The sequence below is a fragment of the Astatotilapia calliptera genome, chromosome 18 (assembly GCF_964374335.1).
Source record: "Astatotilapia calliptera chromosome 18, fAstCal68.1, whole genome shotgun sequence".
NCBI classification, from domain to species: domain Eukaryota; kingdom Metazoa; phylum Chordata; class Actinopteri; order Cichliformes; family Cichlidae; genus Astatotilapia; species Astatotilapia calliptera.
This window is the reverse complement of record NC_137439.1, coordinates 22,980,649-22,998,423: the sequence shown is the minus strand read 5'-3', so window position 1 is coordinate 22,998,423 and position 17,775 is coordinate 22,980,649. Positions and strand designations below refer to the sequence as shown.

At 42.6% G+C, this 17,775-nt stretch overlaps 2 protein-coding genes across 3 annotated transcripts in view; one reads left to right on the top strand and one right to left on the bottom strand.

Annotated features, from left to right (window-relative positions):
• LOC113009927 (semaphorin-6B-like) overlaps positions 1-10,174 on the top strand; it is a 41,567-nt gene extending 31,393 nt beyond the window's left edge. For both annotated transcript variants that reach the window (XM_026148584.2, XM_080293380.1), the window contains 4 exons: positions 1,951-2,091; positions 2,687-2,764; positions 4,158-4,219; positions 5,557-10,174. In XM_026148584.2, coding sequence (XP_026004369.2) covers positions 1,951-2,091; positions 2,687-2,764; positions 4,158-4,219; positions 5,557-6,539 — 1,264 coding nt within the window. In that variant the 3' untranslated portion in view covers positions 6,540-10,174. The remainder of the gene's footprint in view (positions 1-1,950; positions 2,092-2,686; positions 2,765-4,157; positions 4,220-5,556) is intronic.
• Positions 9,862-14,919, bottom strand: LOC113009928 (G-protein coupled receptor 35). The gene is made up of 2 exons (XM_026148585.2): positions 13,959-14,919; positions 9,862-13,072 (listed from the first exon to the last, which is right to left on the bottom strand). The coding sequence occupies exons 1-2, from the start codon at positions 14,077-14,079 to the stop codon at positions 12,162-12,164; spliced, it is 1,032 nt and encodes a 343-aa protein (XP_026004370.1). The 5' UTR covers positions 14,080-14,919; the 3' UTR covers positions 9,862-12,161.
• Positions 14,920-17,775: the final 2,856 nt, after the last annotated feature.

Genomic DNA, 17,775 nt, shown 5'->3' with positions numbered 1-17,775 from the left:
TTTGCCTTCACGGCTGCAGTAATTACTCATGGCATAGATTCAACAAGGTGCCTGAGACATTCCTCAGAGATTTCAGTCCATTTTGACATGATGGTATCACACGGTTGCTGCAGTTATGTTGGCTGCAGGTCCGTGATGAGAATCTCAAAGTGGCAGGTGAGTGCATGTGCCAGTTCTGTTTTGGAAGCACCAAAATAATCAAATTAACTATTGTTTCATGTTGACAGCAAAATTCGGCTGAGACCCTTTATATGATGGCAAGGGCACAGAGCTTTATAGTTAAGTGTTTACAGTGGGATGCAAAAGTTTGGGTAACCTTGTTTTTCCTGTATAAATCGTTGGCTGTTACAATAAAAAATGTCAGTTAAATATATCATATAGGAGACACACACAGTGATATTTGAGAAGTGAAATGAAGCTTATTGGATTTACAGAAAGTGTGCAATAATTGTTTAAACAAAATCAGGCAGGTGCATAAATTTGGGCACTGTTGTCATTTTATTGATTCCAAAACCTTTAGAACTAATTATTGGAACTCAAATTGGCTCGGTAAGCTCAGTGACCCCTGACCTACATACACAGGTGAATCCAATAATGAGAAAGAGTATTTAAGGGGGTCAATTGTAAGTTTCCCTCCTCTTTTAAATTTCTCTGAAGAGTAGCAACATGGGGGTCTCAAAAACAACTCTCAAATGACCTGAAGTCAAAGATTGTTCACCATCATTGTTTAGGGGAAGGATACAGAAAGCTGTCTCAGAGATTTAAGCTGTCTGTTTCCACAGTTAGGAACATATTGAGAAAATGGAAGACCACAGGCTCAGTTCAAGTTAAGGCTCGAAGTGGCAGACGAACAAAAATCTCAGACAGACAGAAGCGACGAATGGTGAGAAGAGTCAGAGTCAACCCACAGACCAGCACCAAAGACCTTCAACATCATCTTGCAGCAGATGGAGTCACTGTTCAACCATTCGGTGCACTTTACACAAGGAGATGCTGTATGCGAGAGTGATGCAGAGGAAGCCTTTTCTCCGCCCACAGCACAAACAGAGCTGCTTGAGGTTTGCTAAAACACATTTGGACAAGCCAGCTTCATTCTGGAATAAGGTGCTGTGGACTGATGAAACTAAAATTGAGTTATTTGGGCATAACAAGGGGCGTTATGCATGGAGGAAAAAGAACACAGCATTCCAAGAAAAACACCTGCTACCTACAGTAAAATATGGTGGTTCCATCATGCTGTGGGGCTGTGTGGCCAGTGCAGGGACTGGGAATCTTGTCAAAGTTGAGGGACACATGGATTCCACTCAATGTCCAGGAATCAGTGACAAAGCTGAAGCTGCGCCGTGCTGGATCTTTCAACAAGACAACGGCCCGAAACACTGCTCAAAATCCACTAAGGCATTCATGCAGAGGAACAAGTACAACGTTCTGGAATGACCATCTCAGTCCCCAGACCTGAATATTATTGAAATCTGTGGTGTGAGTTAAAGAGAGCTGTCCATGCTCGGAAGCCATCAAACCTGAATGAACTAGAGATGTTTTGTAAAGAGGAATGGTCCAAAATACCTTCAACCACAATCCAGACTCTCATTGGAACCTACAGGAAGCGTTTAGAGGCTGTAATTTCTGCAAAAGGCGGATCTACTAAATATTGATTTCATTTCTTTTTTTGTGGTGCCCAAATTTATGCACCTGCCTGATTTTATTTAAACAATTATTGCACACTTTCTGTAAATCCAATAAACTTCATTTCACTTCTCAAATAACACTGTGTGTGTCTCCTATATGATATTTTTAACTGACATTTTTTATTGTAACAACCAACGATTTATACAGGAAAATAACGGCGATTAACAAGGTTGCCCAAACTTTTGCATCCCACTGTATGTGAAGCCAAAAGAGGAGTGCAGAGGTGTTACATCTGACTTGACTTTCTGTCCCTGTGTCCAGATGTGGTGAGGACTCTCCTCAGGCCCGTCAGCTCCTGTCTCTGTCGCTGGACCGAACAAGCCACACTCTGCTGCTGGCCTTTCCCTCGTGCCTGGTCCGAGTCCCCACATCTCGCTGCCACCTTCACTCACGCTGCATGAAGTGAGTGGCACTTTTGCCTTTCAGAGTATTTTCCTTTTCTTCAATCTTTCTTTGGCCAATAATTAGGTCACTTAAGCAGCTGCCATATGCCAAGGCTTTATTTTCTGGCCAACTTTTATTTCTCCTCTGCTTTCTCACTTCCTGGTACTGCTATCATCCAATTAAAATGTACAGTTCTATTTTCATTTTTTGCATGTTTGTATTTTGGATATGCATGTCACAGCTGGCTACTTTGGTTTAATATTTATTTTGAGAAAATTTGTTTTGCTAGCAAATGATATTTAAATTGACACAAGAGGCTGATTGACTGTGAAAACAAAGGAGGCACCTGTATTTTATCTGTCTATATGAGGAAGGTGTTTTGAACACTGTGCCATGGACCTGATTCCCACAGCAGATAAATCACACCTAGATAGTGTGAACAAGCAACCATTTGATAGAATATGTGTGTCTGCGGCGTATAAAAATGAATCCCTCGCAAGGATTTATTATCTCAGTAGTTGTCCGCATATTTCAAAACAGACACGTTTCACATTTGAGGATTTTAATGATGTTTAATGATTTTGTTTTGATTGTTTGCTTGTTGTGTGAGTAGAAGCTGTCTGGCCTCCAGGGATCCATACTGTGGCTGGACCAGAGGCAGCACTTGCTCCTTTCTAAGACCCGGTACACGGTGAGGACAACAAACATGCACACAACACTGAATGTTTACTTCCTCCAAATGAAGATGATGTAATTGCAAAATCAGTATGAGCTACACAGGCTACTTGACCTAAATGGTCTCTCTCTCTCTCTATGTATGTATATGTATGTGTGTATATATATGTTAGCATGAATAAACCACCAGTGGGTCACACAACTGAAACTAGGAGATGCAACCATTAACACAAATGGAAGGGAAAACATGCAAATTCCACAGAAAGAGGCCCACAGCCCAGATTTGAACCCAAAACCTACTTCCTGTGAGGCAGCAGTGCTAACCGCTGTCCCCACCTCCAAGTCTGGGCTGTCACCCCTTAGCAAGTTTGTGCCAATACACATGTTGATAAAGGAAAACCAGTGAACAGTTTGCTTTACTTTCTAAATGTTTAAGTTAATTTTGTTATTTCTTTGTAATGACCAGTAGACAGTGCTTATTTTTTATTATTTCTTACTAAAAATACAGGTGTCTGAATCAAATGCAGAACCTGCAGACTGATGAAGTCTTTGAAACCCGTGATCAGAGGGACTCCATTGGCTTTATTACACTATGGGGGTCATTTTGCCAACATAGTTTGGGTCCACTCCTCCCGCTAGAGGGATGGGACCCAGCAAATCAATACGAAGTACGATTACCTTTATTATATGGTGAAACATTTCTATCCTGATGTCAGTGACCACTTCCAGCGTAACAATGTCTCAATCCATAGGGTAACCGGGGTCACCGAACAGTTTGATGATGATGAAGATCGTATGCCTGACCTAAATAAATATCTATAGGAGATACTGTTAGGCAGCAGCCTCCACCGTCATAATCAAAACACTAAGTTAGGGAGCATCTTTTGGGAGAATGATGGTCTTCTCTAGTAGAATCAATACCAAGAGGCATCAAAGCTGTTCTGACAGCATATGGAGGTCCAGCACTGCTATTAGGACACGTTACGACCCCCCTCCCCCTCTCCCCTCTTTTTCCACCAGCTTGTAAATCACAACACACGCTCCCCACCCTTTAATCCTCTTAGGGGTGGAAAAGAAAAAGAAAGAAAATCCATAAAGGGATCAAAAATGTCATAACACCGAATCTTAGATCCATATGTGCAATATCAGTTTTTATTGATCCCCACTAACAAACATCATCATTCACAAACAACTTTCTGCACAAAAGTGAGCATGAAAAGGGTCGGATTTTCATTGATTAGCTGTAAATGATTTATTTGTGAAGTCAGGCATCAAAATTCATTCAATGCGCTCTTCCATGAGTATTCATGTGTCTATATAACAATTAAGGAAACATGTTTCCTGCTGTGTGCTGTCTTTATTAAAAACAAATCTCTGATTATTTTGTCTGTGATCTCTCTGTCTCGTAGACTCCCTTTTCAGCAAGATGTGGAGTATGGAAACACCACCTCCCACCTCGGAGACTGTGATGGTAGGTTGCAGCACTATGACATGGATGCTGCTGGTTGTGTGCAGTCGAGTGAGGGCAGGCTCCACCTAGTGGCTCAATCGCTCATTACACCTGCCTATTTGTCACTGAACATTGTGTTCTGATAGTACCAAGTGAGAGAGTACAGACAGTCATTTCTGGAATTAAGTTAATTTTAATTATCAAGGATGTAACATGATTTACTCCGCAGCTCAGCAAGATCCATTCAGCATGGAAACTGAATACTTTAGTATTTTTGTGAGAGCTGGAAGAAGAAGAAGTGAGATTCTGGTTTCGGTCTCACTTCCTTCAGGTCAAAACATATCCCAGAGTGACATTTTAATTAGGGAGGTTGTGAAAGTTGTGCAACTGTGTGTAGATAATACTGGAAATGCACTATCATTCAGCATATGAGGTTTTGTTTTGTCATATATCTGATAGCGAGGAATGGGTTCGGCTGGTACGCGAGCAGGAAACGGCTGAGCATAATGTCACTACATCCCGCTTCTGTTGAGAGGCTCAGATGTCACTGCAGCAGTACCACAGAGGCCCTCTTTGAACCGTGCTTTGAAATCCACAGAGTCAGTGGAAAACACCAAAAAAAGGCATTTCCTCTACAGCATTTTCTTTTTTTACGAGGTGTTCCGTTTGCTGTAACCCAGATTCAGCATCATAAAATCCATTTAGCTGGTTCGGAATTTCCAACAAAACAACAGAAAAGGGATACGCAGCACATTCCAAGCCCTCACCACACTCATTTGTCTTGAAATAACATATGACAACAGATAGCACTGGAAGTCAGTGATACCCAGCTGCACATCTGTCAGACTGTAATCCAAGCGGTGAAAACGTCGGAGAGGCTGAGCCAGAGACAGGCATGTGGTGCTGTGTCTGCAGATGGGAGCTATTAGAGCTGGGTGGAAACACTGAGGTAAGGCCTTGCTGCAAAGGGGCAACTCTCTGGCCAGGCAGCAGGATGGAAAGTGTGAGGAGAGGGAGAAAGGGAGCTGCTGTAGTCTTAGCTGTGCTGATGACAAGTGCAGGCCTCTCTGAAACAGAGCTCGTGGAGCCTCAAGGCCAAACTGGAGAGAAGTTACTCTGAAACATAATCATCACAGAAAGAAAATCCTATAATGCTGCAGATGATGATCACCACTTAGGAGTGTATTGTAGTTTTTGATCTATCATGATACGAGACGGGAAAGTGCTAAGTAACAGAATAGGACTATATGTAATAATAATCATTTTAAACTACAGCCTCCGGTCACACATTGAGACAGGACGGTCATTGGAGAGTTCTACTGAATGTCATCTTTGTAACTGTGTCTTTTAATCTTCAGGAATTCTCCAACAGAGTTTGCTCATTGAACCGGAGAGCCTGGTCTCGCTCAACCTGCTCGTGGCATCTGCAGTCTCTGCATTCACCATAGGGGCGGCGCTCTCGGGCCTTGCTGTGTGTTGGATCATGGCCCACAAGCCTGCAAACCGTCGCCATGGCACCACTTCCCAGGCCTCCATCCAGCGGCGTGAAAGAGGCCTGCTGAGTAGCGGCGGAGGGATGGAAGGCTCTGTGTTGAGCGTGACACGGCAGGGAGGAGGGGAGCGCCCCTGCTCTCAGGGCGGGGAGACCTTGTTTGTCATGCCCAACGGCTGGGTGAAGTCGGGAGAGCTAGACCCCGGTTTCCTGCCCACTCCGGAGCACACACCCCAGCAGAAACGCAGAGGCCTGCGGCTGTCCGACTCCAACTCTGGAGGGTGGGACACAAGTCAGACCTACCTCGGGGGAGGTTCTGTAGGTCTGGGTTCACCCTGTCGCATGCCCCCCTCTGTTTACCTGACCACCAGACTCTTCCAGCAAGGCGGAGGTGGAAGACACAGCGGCGACAGCCGAGGGAATGACACGCCACGCCAGCACTATGTCTGTCTGAGCAAGCAAGAAAAAGCGAAGGGGACGCCCAAAGCCCCCCTCAGGAAGTCTGCAGTAGAATATGTTTACCCCATGACCCCCCAGGACTCACCTGAGCGTCGGAGGGTGGTCTCAGCACCCAGCGCACCAATGGAGTACAGCGAGCCACTGCCTTTGCGTTGGCCAGCCCAGGAAGGATACATCCTCAGCAGCCACGGGATGGTTCCCATCCCCCTGCCTCCCCCATCAATGCCCGCTCCCAGCAGCCAAGCTTATGTGTCCCAGCAACACACCCCCGGGCTGAGCAGGGCTCTCCTGAGAGGGGCCCTGGAGCGAGGGGAGCTGGGTGAGCTGGTGGATCTCAGCCAGCTGATGGGTAAGAAGAACTGCAGTGACAGGACTCAGGCTGGCCAGTGACTGTGGAGGAAACCAATTCTGTTTCCAGGGCTCTTTGTTTTGTTTACATAAATGTCCTTACTCTTTATTCTGCCTGTCACTCTCTCCCTTCTCTTTTCCCCACATCTTTATTTCATTGTCATTTCGGCCCACTACCCCACTCCATAATCTTCTCTGTCAGTCTCTCGGGCAACCCCTCTTTCACCCCGTGATGAGCCTCTCCTTATGACTGGCTGCTGGGTCTGCCGCTCATATCCTGGCTCACATTAATTGGTCAGATGGACTGAGGTTGTTGCTGTGTCTGCATTGCAGAGTTGCCTCCCTCTCCTGATCTTAGTGGCAGCAGGGAGAGAGAGAGAGACTAGAGGGGAGCAAAGAAGATGGAAAGAGAGCAGAAGGGGGGGAGCAGAGAGGACGAGGATGAAAATGGACGTGGCACTTAGATACTGCGTTCACTGTGCAGATTGACTGCAGAGCCAGTCGAATGCTCCTGCAATAGTGGGATGCTTTTCCCTTCATGGATAGCATTAACAAGACTGCTAGCCATCTGTTCCCCACTGCATTACCTGTTGGTGTGATTGCCAACTGGGTACTTGAAGTGAAATTGGAAATTCTGAACATCTTTAAAGTATCTGAAGCTCCAGGTGAAAAAAAAAAGGTCATTCTCTCAAGACAGATATTGAACCTATAAGTCCTTCAGTTTTTTCCCCACTCTTTCTCCTTGCTGCACACATACAAGTACATGTATTTGTACAGGTGGGTATTTAGTATTCTGTGTATACGAAGGAGCATGACTTGTGTGCCAGATCCCTCTAACCTGTCTCGTGGGGATATGGGACCATAACTCACGTCTTTGGAGTGCAGGGCGCAGGACTGGAACGTCAGCACTATTCCTGCCAAATGCATGCTCTCTGTAATGACGGCATCTCAGCTGTCCATCACTCAATTCGTTTCTTGCTTCCACTCTATGTACTCTTTAACAACCAATAATTCCACAAGGACATCAGGTGGGATTGTACCACAGCACTGGACTGACAGAAAAATCACAAATGACAGAAAGATAGACAGAAAGGCAGGAGGCGTTATGGAGAATATAACGTACAAGAACTGCAGTGTAAGAACACCTTGTCCTTCACTGTCACCTTATGGTTTTTTCTGCTTACACACACACACACACACACACATTCATTAGGTCTGCATTATAGAACGCAGTCCAGTTTTACGGGGGAAGATTTCCCCTTAGGCTCACAGTGGGTCAAGGTCCCACAGATGTAATACAGAGCACAGTGGCAGTTACAGTGGGGATGATTGAAACCTCTGGCTCATCTTAGAGCCAACAGGGGTGAGGGGAAATGTTCTCAGCTGGCAAATGGGACTATATATTCAGCCCATCAAAGTGTCCGCGGTGCCACGAAATGGTCGGCCTTTAGATCAACACAACACGGTTTAAACGTGTTGCAGCAGTAAAACAGAGACCAGATAAAGAGGGCAGATGGAAAAAAGGAAATAAAAACACGATCATATGAAGGTGGAAGAACTAAAACTACTGTGGGAAACAATGAGAATCTGTTACAGCTGACTGGGTGACTTGACGGTCAACCCTCCGGTCTACTAGACGACAAATGAACGCTGGTTTGCGCTGAATCCGAAGCGAGCAGCAATATATGGTTTATATGTACATAGTAAACTTTAATTTAGGTGAGACCATAATGTTAGACAAACAGTAACTTAGAAAAAATATAGACAGGCATCAGCTTGGAAACAAAAATATGCATTTTACTGTCTCATTATAAGAGTAACGTGGAAAATTCTCACAGTGACCTGCTCCAAGATGGAAATGTCCAAGACACTACGCATCGCCGGTGTCTTTTTTTTTCTTTTCTTTACTTCAATGTGCCAAACCCAAATGAAGAATGATTTACTGATGCCTGATTAATGAAGCAAAAAAAAAAGAGTGGGAGAAACTTTAAAAGTGCCATGAAAACATAGTTTAGGTCAGCAGTGCACCTTCCTCACGTACTGTGGTGTTGAAGAACTCACTTATTGCAGTATACTTCTTATAATTCTGCCTTTGACGTAACGCGATGAATGTTTCTTCTTTTTTTCATTGAGATGCCGACTTGTACTGCTGTTAAAATACACTTTTTTCAGCTCTCTTCATGTGACGCTCCTGATGCTGAATGTTAAAAACACTATTTGAGGGTCTGTTTGTAAATTACTTTTACTTAAAGGGACGGTTCACCTCTGAAATGAAATGTATGTATTCTTCCTCTGGTCTGCTTTGCTTTATTTTATTTTATCCATAGTGTGAGTTGCTCCTTTAGAGACATCAGCTGTAGAAATACTTGTCCGCTCTTGAATATAATGGAAAGAGATGACCATTTCCTTGTGCTTTTCAAAAATAAAAATAAAAACTCAGCAGTTTTGTCCCTTTCCACACATCATGATGCAGTTGCTCAAAAAACCCCAGAAAAACAACAAAGCTTGCTGTAAGCAGCTTGTCATTGGAACTATTTTCTCCGTAACGTTTAATCATTGGTGAGAAGGAGCCTGATGCTTCCTTCTGCATAGTGACATATGTGGCTGATGTAGTTTGGTTCCTCCATGAAACTGCCTACATCAAGGTTTGTGGGCTGTTTTTTTTTTTTTATCCAAGTAACACTTTTTGTAGAAATATTGCAGCTGAATCTTTCAAATGTAGTGTTTCAGCACTTTGTGCGCCACAAGGCAACTGCAATGTGCTTCCATTATATTCAAGAGAAGGCTGACTTTTCTACAGCTGATGTATCTCCAACACGTTTTAGATAGAAAGCGCAGCAGACCGGGAAAAAAACCCTGATCTTAGGTTTAATACATCACGCCATATACTGTACATATGTAAGCATACATTACATACTCTGTCATGCCCTTTCAACACTATTAATGTTTTCGCTGGTGCCGTGACATGAACTGAATAGCAGATATCTAACAATAATAATAATGTTTTATAAGTAGTTCATAAGCAAACCCTCAAATGGACTGAAGTGCATTGAGGGAACACTGTGTAGCTCATTTCCTGATTATGGACGTTTCGTTGTGTAGTCTGTAGTCTGGTGATTGTCTGTCTGTCATCGTCAACCAACTGCCATACTGGAGGATCTTGAAAACCGCTCGTCAGCATCCCGAGTGAATGAATGTAATCACTTTTGTTTGGCACCATTACAATGTGCAGAAATAAGGAAAAGCACAAACTGTGTGGGGGTTTCTTTCCTTTTCTTTCTAAAAGGGAGCTGTTCTCTATAACATTTGTGAATAATGTAAATAACCATCCTGAATGTATTGTGTACCTGTGTGGTTTCAGGGATGGGGGTGTGGAAATTGGGAGGGGGGGATCCGTGCTCTTCTAAGGCAGCGCGGTTGCTGAAGTGCGAGGCTATTTTTTTCGGTGACGATACTGTGAATAAGACGTATGTACAGTATTTACGTGACTATTGGCTGAACGCAGACTTCAGCAGTTTCCTTCCTGTCGTTAGAGTAGAGTCGCAGGCCTGACCTCAGTCTGAGCTGAGCCGTCTCATTTGACTGATGCCTGCCAAGTTTTGCAGTCGCTAAGCCACTGCTGATATAATAATCATCAATCTTTGGAGTACTGCTATTAAATGGCATTATATAATTGACTGCTAATGTTGTCGCGTGTGGTTTTGAATGCACTCATTAAAATAAATGCATGTCATTATACACGTGCCCACGCACACAGTGCACACACAAATGCACAGTCACTAATGCAGCATGATTGCTTCACTGCCGTCTAGAGTGATGTGTATATCATTATCGCAGTTTATTTTCTTTAAATGAGACATATTTGTCTCGAAACTGGCAGCTTTAGGCTTCAGAGCAGACAGATTCAGAGCAGAGGAAGTGGAAAATCTTTCAAGCATGTGCTTTTCTTGCCACTAGAGGGAGCTGGACACTGGCCTGCATTCATGTGCTCCTGGGTTTCACACAGGAAGGAGTGAAGGACACAAACTCCCATGGGCCCGCTTCTGTTAAGTGCACATGGTCTGTCTGTGCTGCTATACGCCTGAGACAGACTGATGTTTTGATGAGAGGTGTGTAGCAAAGCTGGCAAAGCAAAGCCTTTGTTATCTCCTTTCCTGTTTTGCTATGAACATCACACAGACAGCACAGAAGACATAATGGGTTTTAAAAAAATACAGATATTTATAGCTTAAGACAAATATAAAACATACATAACACACATTAACTAAGACTTAATACAGCAATTTATTGAGTCAGTCCAAGCCAGGTGTTAAAGACAACTGATATATACCAATGAGTCACTGGGAAATAAACACAGATAATAAAAAAAAGGAAAAAAAGAAATCCATTCTCTTCCACTTATCCAATTCAGGTTTACAGGGGTTGATGCCATTTACCATATGAGCTGCCTGGACAGGCCAACAACCTGTCACAGGCCTAAAAGAGAAACAGACAACCATTCACACTTATGGGCAATTTAAATCACCATGGACTAGAAGGAAGGAAGCCAGAGTACCCACAGACAACATGCAAACTCCACACAGACAGTTGATTCAAACCCAGGACCTTCTTGCTTTGCGTCAACACTACTAATCTTGCTGTGCAACTAATACAAATTTCCATAGCTAACCAGGAATATTTGTGTACTTCATAGACTATAAAATTGCCTCTGCGAAAAAGGAATCATATGTCATAATACATAAAAAAGAACAAATCACAAAAAACAGTCAAATATTTATTTTAATGCAATAAGTCAATCAGCTGCTCCATTGCTAAGTAACTCAAATGGAACCAATGTTTCAAAAGTCAAAAAATGTCTTGAGAGAGCAAGAGACATTTTTAAAATGGTCAAAGAGTAGCAGCGGTATTCCAACTTTTTGTGAAAACCAAATGTATCAAGTGGATTCCTGTGATTCTCACAGTGTACCACAGCTTCTTCACTTTAATTCTCAGAGATTTCAGGTACTTGTCTTCAGCAAATGTCAATCAGAGCAGGTGAAATTTACTAGAAAGCCCCTTCATGCATTGTGCCATCAGTGTGGAGAATGGGACACCCACTCCCAGCATGCCTACATGTGCAGTAAATGTGAGTTTTACGTTAATATTCTTTAAGTCCTTAGATTGGTTTTGTTAAGCATTGGTAGGCATGGTAATCAGCTTTTGCTGTTGCAGACTACAAACAGTTCGTGGCAACCAAGGGAACAGTCAGATATATCTAAGCTGTCAGAAAAAATCATCCATACGAGTCACAGATTATTCACTTAAATTATGCATGAGGGATGGATGTTTTTGACAGATTTCTAAAGTATTTGTCTTTTCTTGTTTTTATGGTCTATTAGATTTTCTTAAAAATGTGTGTGGAGATGACAAAACAGCACCTAAATGAAATACATTTAAGTTAGCATACATCTTGTTGTCTGATATCTGTGACTGAACAAACATTTACCTAAGTTAAACAGCAGCTCTGACTCATTGTGGTCATTTGACCTGTATTTTTGCCCATGTGTTCTACATATTTATCAAAGCCTCAGGCTTTAAGATCTTCTTCTAGTTTAACTTTTGACTTCAAATATAACTGAACTTTACGGTATTTTGCCTCTTTAAATAACACACTCAAATGCTGCCTTAAGAGTTACGTGCTTTTGAATAAAAGCCTTTCAATAAAAAACAATAGCTGATGGAATCGAAACAGCAATTTGTGCCAGCAATCCATTCAGACCAGAGTAAATACTTGTGCACAGTAGTGCTTTTGCATATCCAGTCTTCCTGTGGCTCGTCAAAGAGGCCAGCAACAAAGGCGATATGGATCGGCGTGTAACAGACGATAAACACAATCATATTGGCTGTGACTATGCCAACAATGTTTTTCTTCTCCTCTGACTTGTCGGCCTCCTTTAAAAACATACGGATGATCCGAGTGGAGCAGAAAACGATGATCAGGAGTGGGATGAGAAAACCTATAAATATCACTGACGTCATACTCCATGTACGATGTGGAATATTTTTACATCGTTCAAAACATGTCCAGAGTTTTTCAGGATAGTTGTCCTTGCGGACTATAATGCATGCTGTTATCACAACTACCCAAATGACCAAACACACTGCAAAAGCTATCTGTTTCTTCCATCTCCACGATCTGGCACGCAGTGGGAATCTTATACTCAGGTAGCGTTGGACACTGATGGCTGCTGTTGTGAAGATGCTGGCATACATGTTGATATAATGTACATACATGAGAAAGGTACAAAAGTAAGTTACAGGCAGGCAGGAGAAGGCATCGTAAATCCTGAAGCTCAGGAAAAGGATGAGGGAAAAATCTGAAATGTTCAGGTTCAACATATAGATGTGCGTGTCTGTCCACGAGCGCCGTACGGTAATGAAGGCATACAGAGCAGCAGCATTTATCAGGAAACCCAGAAGAAACAAAGTTGCATAACCCAGACCCTGAAGATAATCCACTGTGCAATTCGTGGCACAGTTGGTGGTAATGTTGCAAACGGTCTCATTTGCAGACATATTGTTCAGTATCTGCGGCCCTGCGTTAGAATCAAACAGAGTAATACGTTAATTACTTGTCTAGATAAGCGAGCAAATCAGTCATAATAATCCACATGTTACTCATTAAAGCGTGTGTACTGTATATATTTTCAACTCTTCAGGGAATATTTTCATGACATATGTACATTAAAGTGTACAATGCTGCCTTGGAGTAACTGTTAACTCTTACTTTTTAGCACAAAAGGTCCTCACGTGTTACTGTATCTACCCTGGAGTTCAGCAAGTGTGGGAAACAGTGAAGTGATTAGAAGAAGTGAAAACGTAGAAGGCACTCGCTTGACTTTGCTTAGAGTTGCTACAGTCATGTCCTCTGCATATGTACTCAGAAATATTAGCGCAGCAGTTAACAAGTTTCATCATTATTTGAAAATAACTGTCTGGTAAGACTAAATATAAATACCTTGCAATATAAATTCCAGTGAAATGGTCGTATATAAATAAAATCAGATGTAACCATTATTCAAAATCTTCCCCTTTTTAAACAGTGAAACAAGTGTATAAACTATCAAGCAGGCAATACATAACAAAGACAACTATTGCACACCAATAACTACAGGACTGCCTCACAATATTGTGTTCAACAGAACAAAAAAATGAAATTAAGTCTGCCTTTTCAGCTAATCATTTCCAAACATGCAACACGAGCTTCTGTCTGTCTTCTTCATCCCCAAGAGGGAAACTCAATTCACAGCCAAGTGACATCAGCCAGTAAAGTATCAGCTAAGAAAAACTGTGAGAAACAGTAACTGTAACAAAGTAACGTGTCTGACTTCCTGATAGCGCTGAAATTTGTCAAAACTAGAAGAAAAATCTGATAAACTTTGAGTTCCTGATTAAAGTCAACCATCAGAAACCAAAACTCACCGGCTGAGATGCACTCTTCTTCATAAAGCTCGCTGAAGTGATTTATCGTACTGCTGCACCAGCATGTTTCTGTGTCAGTAACAAACGCCCGGAATTCAAATCTGCTGTTAGGTTGCCTCATTTCCTTCTTTGTTCATTTCGGTTTATAAATTTCATGAGAAACGTCCAGCAGCACGAGCCACGAGCTATATGGTGATACACCACATCATGGCGGTTTCATGGCAGGCTAACAGTATCTATTTTCAGACTACCTGCCACACAGAAAGATGTGTGGTGAGAAAATGAAACTGGTGCAGATTTTTATGACTACACTTTGAATCTGTAGTACTTGCTGTTCGCATGCAATACGAGAAAATGTTTGTAAAGTTCTTACATTTTTTAATCAATACATTGCAATCCAAGAAAGATCTAAAACAGGTTGGAACCAGAGAACCAAGTCAGGGCAGTATAGTAACATTTCAAAGACATTTTTAAAAAGGTGTAGTTTTGTCCTTGTGCAGGAGTTCTAGTTATGTAGAAGTTTTTCCAGTTTGCTGGTGTGTGTTAACACAAAGCAGTGGATAAAAGACATCGGCACTGATCTTACTTAAGCAATTATTGCTGCTGATCAGTTTGGGCAAAGATTATAAGTCCATTATTCCACAGTCTTCTTCTTTCAACTGCTCTCTTTAGGGATCACCGTTGTAGATCATTTGCTTCTGTCTCATCCTATTTCTGCTATAATCCTCTGTCACACCAACCGTCTGCATCTCCTCCCTCATTGTGGTCTTTTGTTCTCCTCCTGCATGGCTCTTTCTGCTATCCTCTCTTCACTCTCTTCTTCAACTTTCTTTTGCGCCATCTTTTACTTTAAATGGTTGACCACAGGAATTCAAAATCATCTACTTTAACTGCCACTACACCTTGCACTTTCACTGCTACACCTGCCTCCCATCCATCCACACACATATTCTGTCTTGTTTCTACAGGTTTCTCTCCAGAGCATACCTCCACCTTTCCAAGCACTTTTCCATTTGCTGCCTATTCTCACTACAGATAGCAATGTCGTCTGCAAACTTCACAGAGACTTGCCAGACCTCATCTATCAACCCATTCATCATGATTGCAAACAAGAAGAGGCTCAGAGCTGATCCCTGATGTAATGCTACCCCCATCCTCAGTCACTCCTACTGCAAACCTCACCACTGTCTTCCTGTCATGCATGTTCTGCATCACCTTCACATACTTCTCTGCCACTCCTGTCGTACAGCACCATAGTTCCACCTTTATATGCTTTCTCTACATCTACAGGTCAACTTCTTCTGACCTTCTCCATCAACACTCTTCACACAGACATTGCATCTGTAGGGCTCCTAGCTTTAACAGCCCTTTTCCATATCTTCATGGTATAGCTGATGAACTTCATCCCTCCGTAGTTCTGTTCTGTAACAACACGCTTCTTAATCATTCCTCAAGCATCCTCTCACTCTACAAGATTGTGTTAAACATCCATCCATCCATCCTCTTCTGCTTATGTGGGGCCAGGTCGCAGGGGTAGCAGCCTAAGGACCAGCATGCTTTCATTCTCTTCTTGGCTGCCCTCACTTCCTCTCCACTTCCTGATTCACTAACTGCCCTCCACCCATCCTCCTCTCTCACTCATTTTCTTTAAGCATGAGCTCCTTAAAGGGCTCCTTTCAACTTCTCAACTCACTCTCTTTACATATTAGCACATTTTCATATCTATCCTTAATCACCCCACACTACTGCACGTCCACTCCACCTCAGTTTGTCTGTTTAACTAGCTAATCAACACAACTCCTGTTCTCCACCTTAGTGTTTAGCCTCACATACAGCTCACTATAAGCCTTTGCATTTGCTTTTGTAACCTCTCTTTCTAGCTGTACACCTAGCCATCAAGTCTCCTTTTTCCTCTGTCTGGAGGATAAACCAAAAACCTTCTTGGCCGTTTTCCTTTCCACTTCAGCTTTCAGAGATTGTCTCAACCCCTCCCTGAACTCTGTGCAACATTCGTCCTACTTCAACTTCCACCATTTTGTCCTAGCGTCTACTTCACTGGCTTTCTCTTCTTGATTTCTAAAATCATACATACTACCATCCAGTGCTACCTAACTACATTCTCCCCTGACATCTCCTTTCTCTTTCCGGTTGCACTTCCTGGATACGATGTAGTCCACCCAATACTATGTCACCTTGTGAAATATATCTTGATGGCTATGGCTACTTCCATCCTTTTTTCCCCCAAATCCACTACCATCTGTCCTTCTGCATTTCCCTTCTTAACACCACATCTACCAACACCTCCTCAAGACCTCTGTTCGCTTCACCAGTGTGTCCACTGAACTCAAAATGTTCCAATCACTGGTCGCTCTCCCCTGAGAACACTCTATTCCAGTTTATTCCAAAATTCCTCTTTGTCTTCTGCCTGACATCCAGGCTGTGGGGTATATGCCCTACAGACATTTAAAATCACCCCTTCAATTTCCAGTTTCAAACTCATGATACGGTATGAGACTTTCTGCACCTCCACAACACTATTTACATGCTTTTCCTTCAAAATTATCTTTACTCCATTTCTCTCCCCATCTACACGATGGTAGAACACACTGAATCCCCCTCTAATGCTGAGCTCTTGCTCCCCTTCCACCTTGTCTCCTGCAAAAATGATAAATCTACCTTCATTTTGTGCATTATTTCAGAAAGCTCGCTCTCTTCGCCAGTTATATTCCCTACTTTAAAGTCCCGACTCAGTATTCCACTCTCTTGACTGCAGCGTGAGAAATTAATCACAACTTGAAAACATTTAAAACAGTGTCCAATCTTCCCAGAAGTGGACGTGTGAACAATTTCACCCCAAGGTCAAACCGCTCATTTCTCAAAGAGAACTGTCCAGGCCTCAGTCAGCATGTTAAAAGTTCATGACAGGAGGGTTGATGATTTGGGCTTGTTTTGCAGTAATTGAACTGGTAGTGAAATCCTCTGTATACTGAAGTATTCTAGAGTCAAATGTGAGACCATCTGTCTGACAGATAAACTGGGTTGTGCAACCCAAAAAATATCCAAAGCACAGCAGCAAATTTAACAAAGAATGCCTGAAAAAGAAAAAACTTGGAGTGTTGCAATTACCTGGTAAAAGTCAAGACTTCAACTCTGCCGAAATGCTGTGTCAAGACCTTGAGAAAGCTCTGCATAAACAAATACCCACAAACCTCAATGAACTGTAGCAACATTTTAGAGAAGAGTGATGAAATCATACAGAAAAAAGTTAATTCCCATTATTGCTGCTAGTAGTGTTTCTACAAGCTATTGAATCACGGGGTGTAAACTTTCCTTTTCACTTGACAGTAGATTGTAAAGATAAAATGCACCAGAGGAGGCAGCAAATTTCACCAAGCGCAAACAGGAAAGCGACGACCCTTGGAAAATATGTGTCAGTGTGTCAGCCCTGATTGTGAAAATGTTTAAGTCATTTTCTGTTGTCAGCAGATGAACCAGAAACCACCTATGATTTCTCCAAATGCTGTCAAAAGCAGACAGTCACAGCACAACAGCCGAAGACTCCAGGATTCAACATCTGTTTATGAGCATGCACAGATCATTGAAACAGACTGAGAGCTCACCAAGACATCTGCGGGACTTTTTCTACCTTTATTCTGCCTGATGAAACAGCTTCAGGCTCATGAGTTATTTTGTTAACACGTCCTCATCAAAGTGTTTCTATGATGAGGACATGTTTCTGAGGGTGACACTCATGTAAGCCAGACTCCGCACAGTCAATGGGAATTTAACTAGACAGGGCCACAGATTGGTCACAGAA

Excerpts from the sequence above, each read along its gene's own strand:
- LOC113009928 (XM_026148585.2), bottom strand. The coding sequence starts at position 14,079 with ATGAGGCAACCTAACAGCAGATTTGAATTCCGGGCGTTTGTTACTGAC. Across the intron at positions 13,073-13,958 it reads AGAAGAGTGCATCTCAGCCG|GGCCGCAGATACTGAACAAT; the intron begins GTGAGTTTTGGT and ends ATTCTAACGCAG.